At 47.7% G+C, this 19,657-nt stretch overlaps 1 protein-coding gene across 11 annotated transcripts in view; it reads left to right on the plus strand.

Moving 5' to 3' along the window:
* The window catches only part of PRPSAP1 (phosphoribosyl pyrophosphate synthetase associated protein 1), a 35,175-nt gene that overhangs the window by 6,397 nt on the left and 9,121 nt on the right, over nt 1–19,657 (plus strand). For 3 of the 11 annotated variants that reach the window (XM_049813191.1, XM_049813189.1, XM_049813188.1), the window contains 8 exons: nt 639–1,081; nt 1,604–1,651; nt 2,353–2,464; nt 11,276–11,328; nt 12,935–13,001; nt 17,385–17,557; nt 17,995–18,110; nt 19,174–19,229. In XM_049813191.1, coding sequence (XP_049669148.1) covers nt 823–1,081; nt 1,604–1,651; nt 2,353–2,464; nt 11,276–11,328; nt 12,935–13,001; nt 17,385–17,557; nt 17,995–18,110; nt 19,174–19,229 — 884 coding nt within the window. In that variant the 5' untranslated portion in view covers nt 639–822. The other 8 variants (XM_049813193.1, XM_049813194.1, XM_049813192.1 and 5 more) reach the window with 8 other exon arrangements.

A 19,657-nucleotide genomic window follows, 5' to 3' on the forward strand; every position in this document is an offset into this window, starting at 1 on the left:
CAAGCGGGGATGTGGGAGTTGAGCTGGAATAGCCCCTGCCGTGACAAGGCACGGATGAAGGACCTGTGGGGGACAGAGGGGGCTTGGAGAGGCACCAGCGACCCAGCAGGGACCACACAGAGCTTTGGTGGCAGCAAATCAGCTGCATGTGGGAGACATGTCTGGTGCTGCACTGGATCTGCCCCTGCAGCGAGCAAAGAGGGTGATGGATGTGCCATGGCTCCCCTCGCCCTGCCAGCACAGGCGTTGCGGAGGCAGTGATGTAAATCTTGACCTCGTCCAGCTGCAGCATGCAGCCCTGCAGCCTGTTTCGCTGTGCTCGGGGGCCAGTCCAGGCAGGGCTACAGCTGTGATGGGAGATCTGTGCCGAGCCCTGCAGCACGATCCTGCTGTGGGAGCAAACTAGGTGGCTGGTGAGGTGAAAGGGGGACTCTCCTGGCTTGCACACCAGGTAGATAACTGTGGAGTGGTCTTGAGTAATCGTGGAGGGAGATGTGGGGATGGAGCCACACCACAGGGGCAGACACATGCCACCAGGCATGGTGAAAGGAGACAAACGGTTCCATCCTGATGCTTGGGTGGTGCAGCAGTGGCATACAGAGGGGACACCAATGCATTTCTATCTTGTTTGCATTGAGGATGCTGCATCTTAACGAAGGCTGGAGAGAGACAACTTTTAATGAAGTGTTCAGCACAAGGAGACTGATGGTGATGCTGTAGCTCCCGTGCAGATGGGAGTCATCGCCAGAGGCACCGCTGCCGTCACGCAGCTGACCCCATGCACCAGAGCAGCCCAGCAGCTGGGGGAGTCACTACTGAATAATGGAGGCATACATCCACCACGTCCTGAATGAAGCCTGCCACGACTTCCACCTCCTTCCCTGCTCTCAGCTGGGAGAAAACAGACCAAGGGATGACGACGTTGCACAGCGGCTTAGAAAACTGCCAAGAAAAACTTCTCCCTCCAGGGCGAACAAAGCGATGCGGGGCAATCCTGGTGATGAAATGAATGCTGTTTGCCTTCCCTGCAATATAAAGCACACTCCTTGGGCCTGGCAAGATCAGCACAGAGCTCTGCCAGGTGGGTTGGAAACATTAGTTTTCTGCTTAGATGAGTTATTTAGTGCCTGTACCCAAGAGGGACTTTGTCCTCACATCCAAAGCACCTGGAGGACCTTGGAGAACCCAGTAGTGAGTATTCCCTTGGGAAACAGTGCAGAGACCGGGTTTAGCTCCAGCAGCACCTCCTTAGGGCTGCCATCCCACCGCCATCACGGCCCTGGGGCGCTGAGGGGAGCCACAGGCCCAGGGTGCGGCCTGGCCCCCGTGGGGCCGGGGACTGGTTGGCGCAAGCCCTCCTGAACACCGTGGGCCTCCAGACCCCCCACCCCCGCCATAGAGCGAGGCTAGAGCGGCGCCGCAGCGCTTCCGCCGGGCGGCCGCCATCTTAGGCGCGGGCAGTGAAGCCGCCGCATTGAGGTCTCGCCTCGCACCGCCGGGCAGAAGGGGGAGGCGGCCGCCCTGTCAACCGCACCCGGGAAGCGGGCGGTGCAGCCCTCGCCGAGGAGGGGGAGTTTACGTCGTTATCACGCTTCCTCCTCAGGTACCGGCGCTGCTCGGGCAGTAGCTGATACCGCTCTGCCGCTGGGAGGTGAGAGAGCGCGGCCGCTGTGCCCTCACCTAAGATGGCAGCGGGGGCGGTCTCTCCCTGAGGAGAAGATGGCCGCCGAGGGGAGCGGCGCTCTAGGCGGGTGGCGGAACTGGCTCGGCTGGGTGAGGGGAGCGGGGAGGGCCCCTCTCCGGCCTCCTAGGGACCCCCACCCCCACCACAGGGACCCCCTACCCCGCCGCCGGGACTCCCCTCCAGCCTTGCTGCCTCACAGGGAAACCCCTTAGCCCCCGCCCCTTCCAGCCTTCCCGCGCTTACCCTCCCCTTAGCTTACCCCCAACTTCCCCAGCCACGGGAACCCCTGTCTGTCTTGCTAACACCCCCTCACCCCCATTTTTGGGGGGGTCTTCCCTCCCCTGGTGTCTCTGGGTGAGCGTGGGGCGGGTTTGGGTTGGGGTTACCCGAGGCCTGGCTCCTGGGGAATGGGGGTTGCTCTGCAGGCAGCACTGTGCTCCCCCCACCCCCCAAAGCTGCTGTTGCTCTATTTTATAGAGCAACCCCCCCTTTTTATACTTTGCCACAGGAGTGTACCAGCAAGACTATAGGTAGTGGAAGGGCTCCTCTCCTCCTCCTCCTCCTCCTCCTCCCCACCCCTTAAGGGGCGGTGATCGCGGCGGAGAGGAAGAAAAGGATGCCACGGAAGCTGTTGTTGCCTTATAAATCTGTTTTTTCTCACTTTCGAGCTCCACGGGGGTTGCATGACTCTTTGGCGATGAACGCAGCCAGAAGTGGCTACCGGGTCTTCTCGGCCAACTCCACGGCAGCCTGCACCGAGCTGGCGAAGCGGATCACGGAGTAAGTTCCCTCTCTTTCAAGTTCCTTTCCCCCCGCCCAGAGCTCCTCTGTGCAGGAAGGCTTTCTTCAAAGTGGCTGGAGAGGCTGTTGGTGTCGTCCCGCCTTCCCAAGCCAAAGGTGTCTGCTGCAAGCACCTTTGCTCTGGAGGTTTTGCACCAGGAGTGTTCAGCAGCTCTGCCCTTCTCTTCCTTAGCACTGGTTCATCCCTCCTGATAACTCAATTTGACCCAGTGACAAAAATGGACCGGCTGCTTTCTGCCTCTTGTGTCTCTGATATCCATTTCAGTGCTGGAAAGGCCAGGCTGCAGCAAAGGCTGTTACTTTTGGGGAGAGAGAAGGTGAAACTTGACTGAACAAACCTCAGAAAGTGTTTTAACTGTTTTGGGAGATGCTCAAAACTTTCTCCACTGTTTTTCATGGGAACGGGACGGCGACTTTATGTGCTCAACACTTTCATGGCTTGGGGCATGGGGACTGTTGCCTGTGCAGACCTCGGTGCAACACCAACAGTTGCACTAACCAAAGTGGATTAGTGAATCTGCATTTTGGTGGGGTAGGAGAGGTGGGCAGCACATGCTAACAAAAGAGAGTTTAGTTTAGGGATAGAAGTGTGCCCCCCCCCCCCCTTTTTTTTTTTCAGCCCATCGATTTGGGCAGAGTTTGACCTTGACTTGGCAGGGATGGATGTGCTGGGTCCTGCTGAAGGAGGTGTGTAACAGCTGGCTCCAAAATGGGGTTCTTGCTGCACAGAGGAGCACCGAGTTTACCCTGACACTTGATCTTTTGTTTTGAATTAGTTTGGTTCAAATCATGGCGCTCCCAGCCGAAGGGGCTTTTCTGAGACAGGCATCTGTATATTGGGGAGCTGCCATCCTAAAGCAGGATTTGGGTTTCCTTTCTGCTGCTTCTCAGCTACAGTTCATATGAAGCTGCTCCCAAAATCAATGGGGCTTAGTGCTCGTTTGCCTGTTGCAGCAGATAGCATCATTGCTACCCCTTAGGCAGCTGCTGGCCTGTCCTCTCTCCAGGGGCATGCTTAAATTGGAAACATTACTAAATATAGGTGTGCTGCCACCTTAAACTGCAAGAACATTTTGCTGTTTGTCCAGTTAGCTTAATAAACAGTGTGTTCAATCCTTAGCACAGATTATCTCCATCAAGCTGACTTGGCTGTTTGGCTGGGATCGCTGGTGTTGATGGGATGCATGTTGGATAATAGCGATGGACTTCTTTGGGTGTGAGGTGGACATAAAAATCCTTGTGTTTGGGAGTGGAAAGCTTTTTTTTGGTTCATTCATTTTTGCTATATTTGGTTAGTTCCACGTCAATTTCCCTTCACTGATACAACTCTGCAAATAAAGTCTCTCTCTATATATATAAAAAATAAGCTTTGCTGCAACAGATGGGACATGGTTTTACAAGGCTTGTCCTGTTGCGTCAACACAGAACATAACAGAAGTCCCCTGGGGACGAGCTCCAAGTTCTCAGGACTGAAAGAGCAAATGGGCAATCTTCATTCTCTGCTCATTGTCTTAAAAATAACTCACTTTTTTTTAAAGAGGTAATGAGCAGAGACATGTAGCAGGCTTCCCCAGGCCATGGCGCACACAGCTGGCTGTGTGATGTGCTGCTGTAACCGTCTGCAGGGTTCCCAGTGGTGCTCTGAGGGTGAATGACAGCAGGATCCAGAGAGTGACCTCCTGGCTGTTCTTTGCAAAGTAAACTTTTAATAGAGGTGATGTGGGCTTTTTGCCTTGGCTCTAATGTCAGCGAGGAAGTTGGATGCTCTGGTGGTAGTATGAGCACAACAGTGTGATGCACAGCTACTGCTTAAACTGAGACTTAAGGACACGTAGCTTTACTGTCTGTAAAATGGGGAGTAGTGACCACTCTGAAATGGAAAGGTGTAAAGCGTTATACGCAGATGAGGTTTTGTTGGAAGGGGGTGCAAAATCTGGAACTGTTAATAGCACAGATTTGTCCACAGTAAAATGTCTCCAGAAAAACCCAAAAGATATTTTCAGCATCTTCTGAGGTGGTTTTGCACTGACATCCCTTAGGAGCTCAGGGGCTGTTTCAACACGTTTGTAATACATCCCTTGTTTTTTCAGGTTGCAAAAGATGCGTGCCTGCTGGCTTTCCTACTGTGTCACATCCCAGCCTGTACTTTGCTGGGGAGGTCAGTTGCACCTTTTAATAGAGTTGGAGCAGTCTTATAAGGGTGAGTCTGTCCTCTAATATTGTGCGTTCTTTTTAAAGTTTTTTTATGACCTTTAGTATAAGTAGTAAAAGAACTTTAAAACAACACACAATATTAGGAGTAGGGCCCCCTCAGACACTTGTCCATCTTTACCTGTAGGTATGATGTTAAAATCAATACTTGAAGCTTATCTTTTTTTAAAATCTCAAGCCTCAGGAGGAGCAGTGTGACATAAACCAGACATCAGAAAGCTGTTCAATCTCCTCACTTAATTTAATGCAAAACTTCCAGAGTTGCTTTTGATTCAGGTTCTGAGCGTGGCATTCTGGCACTCTTCCAATCTTTACAATTTCCCATTATGTATTCTTGTCTGGTTATAGGATGAGTCTAACTTTCACTTTGACTTTTCAGAGCTTTTGTTTATGTTAGTGTCTGCCAGGGAGAGGAGATGGTGCTGGCTTATGAGAACTTTAAATAATAAAGATGCTCCTTAGATTTAGGACCACTGAAATGTAAATAAAACCATATGTTTACTTGTATGTTACAAATTGAGAGGGATTTTTTTTTTTTAATTCTTTCCCAGATAGAAAGAAAACTCCTGCTGTAATGAGGACGCTTGGCACCTGATTACAAGCTGTATTTGCAGGGGAGAAAGATCACTTCTGTGACCAGTGCTGATCCCTAATGGGCCTTGTGTGCTGCTGGGGGGAGGGAGGTCTAGCAAGTCTTTTTAATCTCCAGAGTCCAACAGATGCACTTGGATCTCCATCCTACTGCAGTGTTTGGCACAGAGGGTACAAATACTACATTCCATTCCTTGCTCGTGTGTTTGGATTGGAGGGGATTGTTGATTGAAGCTTGCTAATGCCTCTCCAGTGCTCCTGTGGGTCTCTGTTATGTGGGACGTGGTACTATTGTAAACTCATTGCAGACTGTGGATGTGAGTATTCTAGAGATTCATTTGGATTGCAGCGTGAAAAATGCTGATGATCTAAAGATAAAAGCAATGCTGTGAGCTTAAACAACGTGGAGTAATGAGGAAAAGACTGAGACTTGTGTTCTGATCTCTGGTCATAGGGAGCTGACTACACAACACTAAAACTGGGGTGGTGATTTCTGTGAATGAGTGGGAGGTGAGCCATGCTTTTGGAAGAGACAGTTTGTTAGCAGGACCTCAGCTGAAGGAGAATTTCTGATGGGATAGAGAAAGAGTAATGTCAGTCTTCCTCATTCGGTCATCTTGCCAGCATGTGAGAGGATGGCACAGGGGAGTCAGATCACAGTAGCCTTGTGATGCTGCTCTCCCTTATCTCCAAACCCTGTTCTTGCTTTCTGGAAAGAGCTCTTGTGTGGTGCTGTGGGAGGAGAGGAGGTGGTACCAACTCTTTTCCATCTCAGAAGATGTAGCACCGTGGCAGGAGGCTAACAGGTGAAACTGCATCAAAGGATTTTGGAAAGGGAAAAGAATAACCAGCTAAAAAGTAGTGTGGTTGGAGAGGTTTACAGGCAGGGGATGGTGCTGGTGTAGGGTGGGCGTGGGGCAGTTGGGCTTTGAGTTTTTCTGTGCAGCTTAGATGGGGCATGTAATGGGCCAAGCAGATTGGCTTTGCGTGGTAGCTTTCTGTGCTGGCCAGTGCCAGGTTTAGAGGAACGTCCTTCATGAGGAGCAGGCTGGTAGGACCAGAGGAAAATCCACATGGTGTTTGCTGGTAGTTCAGCTGCATGGCTTTTGGCATGGCTGGAATAAGTGATGCAAGTGCTGGATGGCTCTGGGTACAAGTGGCAAATGAGCAGTAGGGACTGTTCTTCAAGTATCCAGTTGTGCTGGGTGGATGGAGAGAGGTAAAGGAGAGCTCAGATAGTTATAAGGATATCTGAACAGATTGCCCTGTATCCAGGAAGCTGCTGTTCCCTTTCCCTTTCCTGGCTTGTTCTTGTAGCGGGAGATTAGAAGTAAACCATAGAACTGCCACTGTGCTAGCTGGACTGGTTGACTGATCTTTATTTAAAGATTTGCTTAAGTTTGAAAAGCAATTCAAAGTCAGGCCATGGCTTGCTTTGGCCATGGCCAAGCACGGAGCATATCCTCTGCTGTCAGTGCCAGCTCCTTCTGGAGTCTGCAGCGGTTCGTGAAGTCTGTAGATGTGGGAAGAGTCAGGTATTTGCAGAGCTGAGACCAGTGAAAGTGTTTGTAATGAAGAGGGTAATGCCATAATAAAGTCAAGGGCTTTGTCTGTGTGCCAGTTTCTCTTCAAATTGAATGTTTGTACTGTAAGCTGGCTGGAAGCTTCCTTCAGAGTTAACTTCACAAATGTCTTTCAGGTGCTTGTCACAGAGTGGGAGAGGGAAGCACAGCCCAGCCCAGGCTGAGAGCCCTTCCCAGCAGTACGTGCTTTGATAGCTTGAAATACTGCAAGTGAACCTCCCTCTTGAATTTTGATTCAGCTAAACATCAAGTCTCTTAACTGACTGTCCTTTGTCTCAAGAACCTGGTACAGTGGTTTTTGACAGTCTTCAGAGGAGCATTTTAAAGTACAGTCTAAAACAACCTCATGGTATTTCCTAAAATACTGCAGTGTGTCACTTCCTTGTTAAACTGTAGGTAACTTCCGAGTTGTTCACATTTAGGCTGTGAATTTGAGATGGATTTTATAAACACTCTTGTATCTACAGCTTAATATCCTCTTGGCATGTGTTGAGACTGCGGAAAGTTAGATCATCTTTCCTCGGCAATGTTTACAGAGAGAGCTATTGCAGATCAATATAAATTTTTACTGGCCAGTTGCTCTGAGTAGGATTTTTAAAGCCATAAGGAGAATTTTTCTCTTAGATGCTCTGAGGTCTCTGAGGAGTCAGTTTAGTGACAGAGCTGGTGTGAGGATGGCAGAGCAGAGCGAGAAGCAGGGCTTTCCCCATCAGGAGCAGTGGGTGGTCACACAGGGAAAGCTTACACTGAGATGGCATTAAAAACTTTAAAAGCTGGGAGCAGCTTGGAGTAGTAATACCTTGGTCCCGCTGTGCCCAGTCCTCTGCACTGAGCTTGGCAGGACTGTATGCCCATAGCTTTTTTTAACAGATCCTGGTTCTGAAGACTTGTGTTTTTAAAAACAAAAATGCCAAACTGAGTTTCTGTCTCTCTTGGATGGAGAAAGGAGCTTCCAGAAGTGAACTTGTGCTCTGATGTCTGCTTGGCACTGGTTAACAAGTGAGATTTCTGCAAACACTGTAAAAATTAGCCTGACTGTTCTCCAGTCTTAAATACCTCAGTATCTGTAAAAGCTGCACACACCTACCCACCCCACCCCCCCCCCGACCCCCACTGGCCCATAGCCAAATACTGCACCACACAGCAGGCCTTTTGTTGATGGAGCTCATTTTGCTTGGAGATGTGACTTAGCTACAAGACTTAAGGTATTATTTTTGCCAGAAGAAGCGGTATCTCTCTGCAGGAGCATGTGCTCTGGGTTACCTGTAGTGGCAGCCTTTTCTTTCATAGTGTAGATCTGCCTGTGTCTGCAGACAAGTGATCCAGTATTGCGATAGCCCCTGTTCATATGGTTATGTTGCTAGTCCTGAAACCCAATGCAAACAGAGTTCTTGCTGTCAGTTTAATTCCTCTATTGCCTAAAGCAACAATTGATTGGGAGCGTTTGCATGGAGAGGATTCAGAGAGAAAGGAGCTGGGGATGAAGGGGAAAAAGGGAGGGGTGACAGGAAGAGGGGATTTATCTTTGAACGCTGTTACAAATGGTTGCTCCCAGGCTGTGTGGTAGCTAAGGCCGTGCTCTGCCCTTGACTTTGGTGCAAATCTTCTTTGAACACAAGTTCTGCAGAATTCAGTGTTTTACAACAGGAGCTGCACGAGAAGTCCCCTCTTTAACAGCCTAGACTAAATCATGGTTTTATCAGACTCCTTCACTGGCTGAAGTAGACGGGGTACTCCATAACATGGTTTAGTGGGCACAGATGATGGTTGGACTCGATGATCTTGAAGGTCTTTTCCAACCTAAATGATTCTGTGATTCTATGAAGTATTGGCTTATGCAAAGCCTTCAGAAAGGAATTTAGTAGAAGGTGTGCCCCTTGGGTAAACATACCTGAACTGCTTTGGTGGAGCTGCCTGTCGGTCCATCTGCCATGCCTGCAGCTCACAGGACTGCTGAGCGCTGCAGGTGGGGTTGATGTATGACTTTTATGGGTGGTTTTATCTTGTACCCTTCCCATTGCCGCCCCTCTTGTTTACTTGCCATCAACAGTTGGAGCAGAGATTGGATTTATTGTCTGACCAGAGCAATCTACTAACGCTCGTTCCTTTAAGTTGGCAGCTGCTTACTGTCTTTGCTGCTATCTGCACCCAGGTTTGACAAGCTGAGCTGTTTAGTGTCCCTCTTTTGGGGAGCGAACTTGCCTTTCCAATTTCTTTTTTCAGCAGCGCAGAAACTGCATTGCTGCTGTACAATCTGAATAGGGGAGCACTGGGCTCTGGTTTCCCCTTGCCAGCTACATCCTCGCAGAGTGTCACAAACCTCCTCTGTGTTTGTTTGCCACTACTTAGCATTGAGAGTGTCACCTTCAAGGGGTGTTATGCTGTGATATGTCCGGCTAGACTGGTTTGGAAGCTTTCCTTCCTGCCATGAGATGCAGGGTTGACCAAGGGAACTTGTGCAGTCTTGTTAATGGAGTTTTTTTCCAGTAGTGAGGTAGGAACGTGCTGTCTGCAGTGAAGTCAGGGCGCGCGTGCCTCCAAAGGGAGCTTGCAAGACTTGCTGTGCAGTTGTGGAGGAACAACTGTGAGTCATTAAATGTTTTCCCACACACACGGGTTTGTTTTGTGTGTGTGTGTGTGATTCTTGAGCTTTTTTCGACTTGGATGCCTTGGCAGCAATTAGGCCAAAGCTTACAGGTTGCAAATGCCTGTCATCCAGAAAGGCAGCAGGATCCCAGTGGACAGTAAGAGCTTGATGCATCCCATCTGCAAAATTCACTTTTACAGTGCATCCATCCCTGGGGTGCCTGGGCATGCCTTTGCTTGACCAGCTGCCAGCTCCTTTTTGAAGATACTGAAGGTACTGAGGATGCCTTTGTATTGTAGCTGCAGTTTTTAACCTAGCGGGGCTGATGAGAGAAGCTGAATTAGAGATTTGGGTGGCTTGCCTGCTCTGGGCTGCACGGTGCCTGGGTGATGCTGCAGTTGATATCCAAGCCAGGCTGGTTACAACCATGTGTGTATGATTTTCGTTGCAGGAGTTTACTCACCAACCCCAGCCATGGCAAAACGTGTTGCCAGACACACAATCGGGAACACGTCTGTGCCAAATATGTGCTTTGTAGCCAGCTAAGTAAATATATCGTGTCACATTCGAATATCTGTTATCGCAGCTGTCCCAGGCATGCTTTCCAGGGAGCTTCTAGCTGAGACCTCCAGCTTGTGGGCTCATAGCTGAGTCCAGCAGTTGCTGGTGGGCCAGCAGCATGCCAGTGTTGGGCTGTCTCGCTCATTGACTTCTGAAAAAACAAATTGCTGGGACAGTTGAAGTACAAGGCTAAGTCTGTGGCTAAGGAGATGGGGAGAGACTGACTGCTGAAGGACATAGACTAGGTGAAAGCCAGTGACAGATGTGGTCTCTTTATTTAGGGTTAGTCCCAGTTTGCATAATTTTGGCATGTGTCCGGGTAAATACAGTATATGCGCAGACAGGAAACTACAGCTGTAAGCAATGCATTGAACAAAAGTATTTTGTAGACTTAAAATGTTTCCTAATCCAGTGTGTGAGCATGGCCACTGAGCAGATCCTAGAAGAGAGGAGGGACTGGCCCTGTGGTCTAGCCAGCTGAGTTGCAGCAACACACCTATCCCAAACTGGTGTGGGGTCTCTTGGCTGAGGCTCATGGTTAGAGGACATGTGCCTCTAAGTACTTACTGATGGATTACTTGTCCGTACAGTTAAATACAGAGGTGTCACCTGAGGGAATAGTCTGCCTTTTGAAGCCTTTTAAAATGCTGTTAAAAATTAATCTTTCTTATGTAAGTAAGAAATTTAAAAGAAAAAAAAGGGGGGGTGACTGTAATCTGTGTTGTGATGAATGTTGTAGGTTTGACATTTGAAAAGAGGAAGGAGTAATTTGAAAAAAATAAAAAACCTTTTTTTGAAGATAAAATCTCTTCAATCAGTTGAGTTATTTCAGAAGGAAGGTTTGGGGGTGGGGTGGGGGGAGGGGATACAAAGATGTGGGAGTCAAAAAAAGTGACTCAGTTGCCATTAATCAAGTCTGAGTAAATCATTGATGTTTAGTTCCACAACAGATCATTGGTGGCATTGCATAGGCTAGCAAGATGTCCTTTGCCACCAGGAGACACAGCCTCTGGTCAGTCATGCAAGGATTGGCTCGTTGAGTATGGCATTGACCTGCAGAGCAGCATGCCGCAGAGCCCTCCCCAGGGAAGTCGGAGGAAAGGAGACCCGTGGGGAATGGGAGCGCAGCCTGCCTGGCGGCTTGACTCCCTGTTAGGCAATGCTGTATTTTGTTGGTGTGTAATATTTGGTCCAGTCTCTGCTTTGGATCATGAACTGCTGGGTTCCTCCATTTTTAATTTCCTTTTTTCTCTCCAGGCGTCTCGGTGCTGAGCTGGGGAAATCTGTGGTATACCAGGAAACCAATGGAGGTGAGAGAAATCTTTACTGTTTGCAGCTGTTTTGAGGTAGTCTTAGAAATACTGGATAACTCCATCAGCCAAACCTGACTAATAAGTGCAGTGATTCATCTGTGACATCACTGCTGCTCCAGGCAGTGCTAAACCTCCATGTCTGACCTTGGACAAAGCAATTAAATGCGTTCCTTGTTTTCCCCTGTTATCTCATTTGTCTGCCCATCAGCTAACTCTCATCTAAAGGAGAGTCCTACCTCAGGTGTTAGCTGCTACAAGATCTTGCACGCTCTTGTGCTTAGCAAAACATCTTCCAGGTTTAAAAGTAATGGCCTGCTTTTTAAGTGTCTGCCTTGAAAACTTTTAAATTATCCCCTTCTTCCAGCCCTCCCCTGCCACAGGCAGTTTACAGGTGCCTTAGCAAGGACCTGTCCTCTTGCTTTAAAGAGGGCACATTCAGGGCTGTGCTGGGGACCGTACCTCTTGGAGCTTGCTTTCATCTCTTTAAATGTAGCAAGTGTCCGTTTTCAGATGCTGGGCTATAACACAAGGATATTGGCTAACAGAGTTCAGTGGCTAAGAGTCATTTACTATTTCAAGACAGTTACCTTATTTGCAAGAGACTAGAACCAGAGAGCTGATATGGGTGAGAGGAAGGGATGGAAACGGCACTGGCTCAGCATTAGGGTTTTTGCTAGCACTACCGCTTTTACAGCTGAAGTGGGCCACGTGATGTGTAAGCTGCCTTGGCTGCATATGGTTATGGTTGGGTTGGCTGTTGCATTCGCGCAAGTGAGAGCTTGCAGCCCGTTGGTGTTAGTTTTAAATCAGGTTGCTTGGTATAAGGTCTGAAGTCATTCTTCATCACTGCACAGCACATCAGTCTGCTTTCAGCAGATTCCCTTAAGGTTACTGCCAGTGCTCACGCAATTAGACTTTGAATTTGGTAGCTGGGTAGATATTTCTCGCCTTTTGCTTATCCCTGCCCTCTAGTTTACGAAACCAGTGACGAAGACAAGGCATCTTGGGAAACCTGGTGTCATTGCTTTGGCTTTGCAGAGCTGCTTCGGGGCTCGGCTTTCTCATTTGAGTCTCGGACTCTAGCAATTGAGTTCAGCAGAGACCCAAGTTTCCAGCTCATGTCAGTGTTGAAATGTCTTGACCTTGATAGTGAAATTGGGGAGTTCTTCCTCTGAACTCTGTGCTGCTGGTGTTACCTTGGGCTATCTAGCAGGTATGCAGCTGACCCTATGGTTACCTTCATGGTTACCTTCTTGGTAAGTACTAAATGTTGTTCTGCTTGGGGTGGTTCATTGTTCACTAATGAATGTGGTATTGACAGATTCCAGAACTCAGCATGGAGAAGTGAAAAGGGTCCCTCATTGAGAGTTAGGTAATTGTCTTCTATATTTAAGAGAACAGCTATTCAGCCTGGTTTTGCACTGTAAACACAACTAACTCACTGGTATGTCATGCCAGCTCTTTACTTCCCAGGACCACGTGCACTGAAGGGCAAAGGAGCAAGTCCTGACCAGTGGGCAAAGTTGCTGCTAAAACATGGCATGTTATCACTGTAAATCTGATGTTTGGAAACAAAACTGACTGTGTTTTCCATCCTCTTCAGAAACAAGAGTTGAAATAAAAGAATCTGTCCGGGGACAGGATATCTTCATTATACAGACAATCCCCAGGTAAGGGACTTGTGGCTTAGTTTTACAGCTGTGATATGCTTTGAATTTCTGGTTCAGCAGATCATTCAATAGGTTTGCTCACCGTTAGCCAGCACGATAACCAGTCTCTTTATAGTGTTGTCATTGCTTTGACTTACATTTAAGACACCACATAGTGTTAAGCTGTTAAAATTCCCAGAGGATCGCTTGCGCTGCAGCAAACTGAGAAGCTTCCCATCAAATAGCTTAAGTGTGTCACTTGAGGCAAGAACAAGTATGACTGACGGCTTCAAGTGATACATCGCTGGTCTGTGTGTGCTGTCCTTGCAGGCACAGTTGCTTGGTGATTTCTGACTGGCATATCCATTTTAGGATGTGTAATATCCTCTGCCTTCCAATTACTGAGCAGCAGAGCCAGCAACAAACAGCAGCTATAGCTTCCATTACAGACTGGATTACCATTCCCCTTTTGTTGTAGTGGTGTGAAAGAGCTCAGGTAGAAGCCTGTAGCTTCCCTTCTGTACTCTTACAGTTCTTAATTCTGTTGGACCTTTTAAGTGGGCCTTTTTGGTTTTTATTTTGGGTTGTTCTAGCCTTGGAGTAAGAGGAAAAAGAAATGCTGCAAGTAACCAGGGGGCTATAAAACCAGCTGCTAACCCCAGGAATCTTGTGGCTCGCTGACTGAGGAAGAGTGTAGTGAGATAACACTGGTATGGTGGGAAGGGAGCCTACATACAAATGATAACTGCAAAATGACCACCTATGAGTAGACGAGGTGCTGTTCTCAGAGATGAGGTATTGATAGGATGCCTTTTGCATGATTAGGAAAACAAGGATATTCCTGCTCTGATAGCTTTTTCCAAGTTACCAAATTCTGCTCAGATTTTGGAGATCACAAGAACTAGTAAGTACCAGAGCTCAAGCAGGTAGCAGAATACCCTTGAAACAGAATTTTTCCTTGCTTGCCAAAGAAATAGAGCCTAGTGAGAATTCAGGTTCATTTCCTCTTTGTAGTGCTTGGCCTGTTGTTAAAGAAATCAGTAGGACTACAAGATCAGCTCGCTCACTTCAGGAGTTCCTCTTGCAGGCCGAGACATCTTCCTAGAGCTCATCTCTCTCCAGAGAGATGCTCCAAGTGTTTCCTCCCTCAGGGAGCAACTAAATCTCTGCAAGATCAAAATCCACTGATGCAGGATTATGTTTCAGGTGAATAGTGCCATTCTCCTGTCCCTTGTGAGAGAGTTCTCTGAAATAACTGTAACTGAGCTGTGTAAACATGAAACAGATAAGGTGTTCAGAGAGATAACTCAGACCATTAGGGACAGCAATAGTTTTGGGAGGGAAAAATCTCCCCTGCTTTTAACATGTTGATACGCTTGTTTTTTCCATAAACTGAATTCAGTGCTGTGGACCAAGAAATGGGTGGGTCCTTTTCAGCCAAAATGTTGAAAGCCTTCCAGGTGAGGAGCCACTGTTGTGCAGCCAGGTTGTTTTTTATTCTTGAGATGCAACTGTGCCTTGCTGCATTGCTTGATAGGACAGGTTCAAGGGCATCTCAATTTTGCAGTGGGTTTCAGGCAGCTTTTCAGGAGAGTAAAAACAACTGTGTTGAAGAATCTAAGAATAGGACTTCCGCAGTCAGTAGTGGTTTGAAAAGCAAACAAAATATTAGGACTTGGTAGGAAAGGAGTAGAGAGGGAAACAACCTTGTTTTACTGCAGTGTGAATTCACAGTCTGCATCTTAAATGCACAGAGAGAAAACAGAAAGACCTGAATATTTGATACAAGCTCCCTGTCCAAAAAGCATGTAGCAGAACTAAAGAAGTTACAAAGACAGATACCATCCAAGACTGTTGGTGTGTGGACTAGCATTCGTATGAGGGAAAACCAAATAGCTCTAGCATTCGTATGAGGGAAAACCAAATAGCTCATGTTTAGACTGTGGAAAACTGAAAGATTTGGTGGTTTAGTGATACACTAAAAGCGAAAGGGGTCTTTTAGTGCTGAGTGTTGGTGCTGGTTGTTGCAAAGTCGATTGACAGCTTCACATAAGCCATTTGCTCAGCCCTGAGAACAGGGATCTCCAGGGATGGCTCAGGTGGGCTTGGGGAACAATGAGGGAGGTTCCAGGCTGCTGGAGAGGGGTGGGTGGTAAGCAGAGTGTGGGGGATAGCTGGGCTGGCTCTAAATGTCCTGGTAATGAGCTGACAGTCCCTGTGTGCGGTCTTGGCTCAGGCTTTCCAGCAGTAACTGTGAGCACAGCTTCAAGGCAGGAGGTGGGAAGGGCAGCAAGGAGACTGGGATGCTGTCCTTGGTACCCATTTTGAGATGCTGTGGCTGGGGTTCCACTGCAGATGTTATCTCTCCCCCACTTAGTCCCCACCCTGAGCTGAGCTCTTGGTAGGGGTCAGTGCCCCTCGCAGAAGAGCGGATCAGTGTGACAGCTGGCTCAACACAAAGCATCCAGGAGGGTGCTTCTCTCATCAATGAGCCTCTGCAGCCCACTTGCCCTGGGCCCTGCTGGAGGAACAGACGCATGTGCCTCTGCCTAGTGCCTGTGCCAGCTGGTCTGCAGGAGCTTCCTGGAGTCCAGTGTGGGGTCCTGCACGAATATTGAGAGAGGTGCTCCTCCTCAAGTAATTTCTCCATCAATATGGCTACCAGTGCTGCACAGCAGTACCAGGACTGCTGATGCCTTTTGAAATCAGTGGTAACCCTTTCTCCCAGGAGCAGTCTTGTTCTCTATCTGCTTTCCATGTGAATATATAATTCCTTTTAAAGGGTAATTTGAAAGATAATGGTGGAAAATATTGAATTTCTGGGATGAGCTTTAAATAGGCTTAAAATTGGCCACTTTGTTTTTATACAACACTGCTAGTAGCATCTTTTTCTCCTCCTGCGGCCCCACTGGCACAGCTAAAACACCAAAGGGAAGAAACAGTTCTTTGTTTGCTCGTTGTCCTATGTAGCAGGGGGCTATGTTTTATGTAATTCTTGGCTGGGTGCTTCAGAGCTAACAAAGCTTTCTTGTGTGTCAACGGCATTGTGCACAAGGGCTGGCGGGGCCAGCAGGAGAACAGAGACCCAGAGCGCTCACAAATGAAGAGGCACAAATGGAGGTTAATTTCCGAAGGAAGGGGGAGCGATGGAGAAATGGAAATGGTTAGAGGTTTGTCACGGGTCACACAGACGGAGGCTCAGTGAATGGTATCTCTGAGCTCTTGGGGAAGCCATCCCTGGTGGTCAGGAGGAAAACGGGTCCTTGAGCAATGTCTGGGTAACATCCAAAAAGCTCTGCAGAGCTTTGAGCTGCTCCTTGCTGTTTATTCCTCTGCTGCTGTGTGGAAAGATGGCCTGGTCAGCCACTGCTCTCTCACCATGCGCTCTTCGGCTGAGCCACAGCCAGTGTTGCTCTCCTGGGGACCAGTCTGGGGAAGTGGTGTGTCATTTGAGGCTGTCCATGCTGAAAACCCCCAAGCAAGGGTGTCTGCATTGTAGGAGGATTGCCTGTCCCTCTATCTTCTCTGAAACGCATGTTCTTCAGTTCCCAAATAGTCTCAAGTCAGTTTGTGATGGTGCAGACAGTGTCTCTTGGAGTTGGTTTTAAGGAACTAAAAGGGCTTGGGTTTTTTTTGCCCTTCCCAAAATGAATTAAAATGCAGATTATTGTACTCCTGCTGGGCCATGCTAGTCATCATGGTAACGCTAACTGAAAATTGAGTTTTACACGTATTTCTTGCTGTGGTCTACAGACATGTTCTGCCTATGTTGCTTTTTTGTTTTTTTTTTTTTCAAGAAACAGTCATTTAGCATTTACTGTGCTGTCGTTCCTTCCGCCTCTAGATAAGCTAGATAGCACGGAGATGCTGACCACCACCAAAGTGATGTGTCTGGACTTTGCACTGCTCCAGAATGCAGTATTTCTTAAGGCACTAAAAATAACCTGCCTTACATTGTTAAAAATAAAAATACCCTAATAAATCCAGCGTGGATGAAGTTGCATTGGCTGCATGTGTGCTGCTTCTTTAAAAGACTATTTTATTTCAAAATATACTGTACAAAGTGACATTTGTTCCAACATAAATGAAAAAAATGCCTTTTTTTATTGTGACGATGGAGGGAAATCATCGTACACCTCATGTTAGAATACAAAATCAAATTCCAGTCCACAGCTCTTGAGTCGTGTCACAGCTAGAGTCGTGTCCTGTACATGTAACAGTTGATTGTAATGTGCTGTGGCATGACGGAAGGAGCTATATGATTACAATCTGGGTCTTGCATACATTAGCATAAGATGTAGCATTATCTGCTTGGAAGTTTGGTGAGGAGAGGTATGGGTATAAAAGAAAAAGGAGTTGGATTGGGAAACACCTACTAATATTTGTAATGGTTTTCAAATCTAGAGATGTGAATACCGCTGTCATGGAGCTGCTGATAATGGCATATGCATTGAAGACTTCCTGTGCCAGGAACATCATTGGGGTCATCCCTTACTTCCCCTATAGCAAACAGAGCAAAATGAGGAAGAGGGGCTCTATAGTCTGCAAGCTGCTGGCTTCGATGCTCGCCAAGGCAGGTGAGTGTTGCAGGGACCAGCAGCATGGTAGGCTTGGATGCTGCAGTGTATCCAGCTGCTGGCATCCCAGAGGGCATCTGTCCTTCCCTTCTTTTCCCGTTTGATGTGGGGACATGCTGCTGAGCCCTTGAGCCACTTTGGGGGAGTTAATTTTCTTCAGCTTGATTTTATTTCTTTGTAACTTGCACCTGGGGAAGTGGCCTAGAAGTGTCATATCAAAATACAGTGTCAGCCTAATGCTGTGACTTACTGCATGCCTGTTTCTCATTATGTCTTTGGAACTTTTTGCATTAACCTGTTTATGCTTATTTTATCACATGGCATAGTAGTCTGAGTAATAGCTAAAATAGTCTGGAAAATGGAGATATTTGAGGAACTCCAGCCATGTGGGAGTCATCTCAATGAATTGTTATCTTTTTTTTTTTTTTCCCCTGTAGGTTTAACACACATTATCACTATGGACCTTCATCAAAAGGAAATCCAAGGCTTCTTCAGCTTCCCAGTAGACAACCTGAGAGCATCCCCTTTCTTGCTTCAGTATATACAGGAAGAAGTGAGGTTACTCTAGTTGTAGATATATCAACTTGTCTTAACTCATCTTAATGTGATAGCAGCATTGGGCCTCTGCTGATGCAGAGGTGGTGTTGTCAGGCTAGGTGAATTGTTCTGTTAATGAATTCTTAGGGGGTACCTATTGCATGTTTCTTAGGAAGGTGGGAAAACGTTGTATTGTATGATTGTACCTGGATAGAAATTGAACTCTTCACCATAAGCGGAAGATGGGCTTGCTTTCTGTAGAGTTAGTGCCATTTGAGAGATGCTATTTATGCTCTTGCCTCTAATTACCTTTGAAATCCTGTTAAACTGTCTCCCCTTGCCCTTTGTTCTGTGGTGGATGTCTGACTGCTCTGAATTATTGATAGACTTTGTCTTGGGCTGAGTGTAGCAATGCTGAGCACAGCAGGGCTGGGGGCAGGGCATGGAGATTTTATTTTCTATGTGCAAAAGATGATGACTTATGCCCACATGCTGAGAGCAAGGCTTCCCTATGCGGGGAGAGCAGGTCCTGGGTTCAGACCTTCCCCTGCAGACAGAGGTAGCTGCAGCTGGTCCGTATAGCGTAGGTTAAACAGAGTAAACATTCCCACCTTTGCCCGTTTTGAACGTAAGACCAACGCCTGCTCTGCATGGGCACTGAGACTCCACATGCTGGTGAGAGCCAGGGTTTGATACCTCTGGTCCCCAGGGCCCATCACTACACCTTCCCCTTCCTTCCCTGTGCTGTGTGCGGTGCCCTGTGTCTCGGACAGCTGCGCTTAGTACTGCAGACCAGGCCGTAACTTGTGGGCATCAACAGGGAAGGAGGCACAGAGCTGCAGTCACGTGCAGACTAGGACCTGCACTGTTGCCTGTACTAAACTTATTTGTGTTGCATTAGGGGCAGAACACACAAATACTGATATTGAAAATGAGTGCAGTTGCCTCTCTAGTTTCTTACCACAGAATGAAGATTTGGGTCTGGAGAAGGAGAGTGGGTGTGATTGTTCAGCCATGTGTCGTATCAGTTACTCGCTAGCCAGAAGGTCTTTACTTAAATAACTTTTTATCACATCCAGATTCCAGATTACAGAAATGCAGTTATTGTAGCCAAATCTCCTGATGCAGCTAAAAGGTAAATGGATGCTTTACTAGCTGGTTAAAAGTAACTTGGAAAAGATCTGGGCTGATGGGAAACACACCAGGAAAAATGTGGGAGGGTCACAAATGGATCAGCAGTCTGGTCCATAAGTCCTTTGTGGCTGGGAATGGGAGAGACATCTGTAGTGGTGCAGAAGGGCAGCTGAATTTTGCCATCTCATCCCTGTGGGAGTAAACTCTGGAGGTCTCTGCTGCTGCAGAGCTAGGTGGTTCACCTGGGGCCAGGGTCAGACTTGCTGCATGAGTTTCAGCAGTGCCTGACCATCTCAGAACGCATTTAGCGTAAGGGGGAATGCCAGGAGACCCCCTGTGGTGGAGTCAAGGGGTAGACTGGACTTTGGGATATTAAGGAGGAATGAAAAGTTGACTCCAGTGAAGTTTCTTGCTGGGGAACAGCCAGAG

Source organism: Accipiter gentilis, chromosome 10 (assembly GCF_929443795.1).
Source record: "Accipiter gentilis chromosome 10, bAccGen1.1, whole genome shotgun sequence".
NCBI lineage: Eukaryota > Metazoa > Chordata > Aves > Accipitriformes > Accipitridae > Astur > Astur gentilis.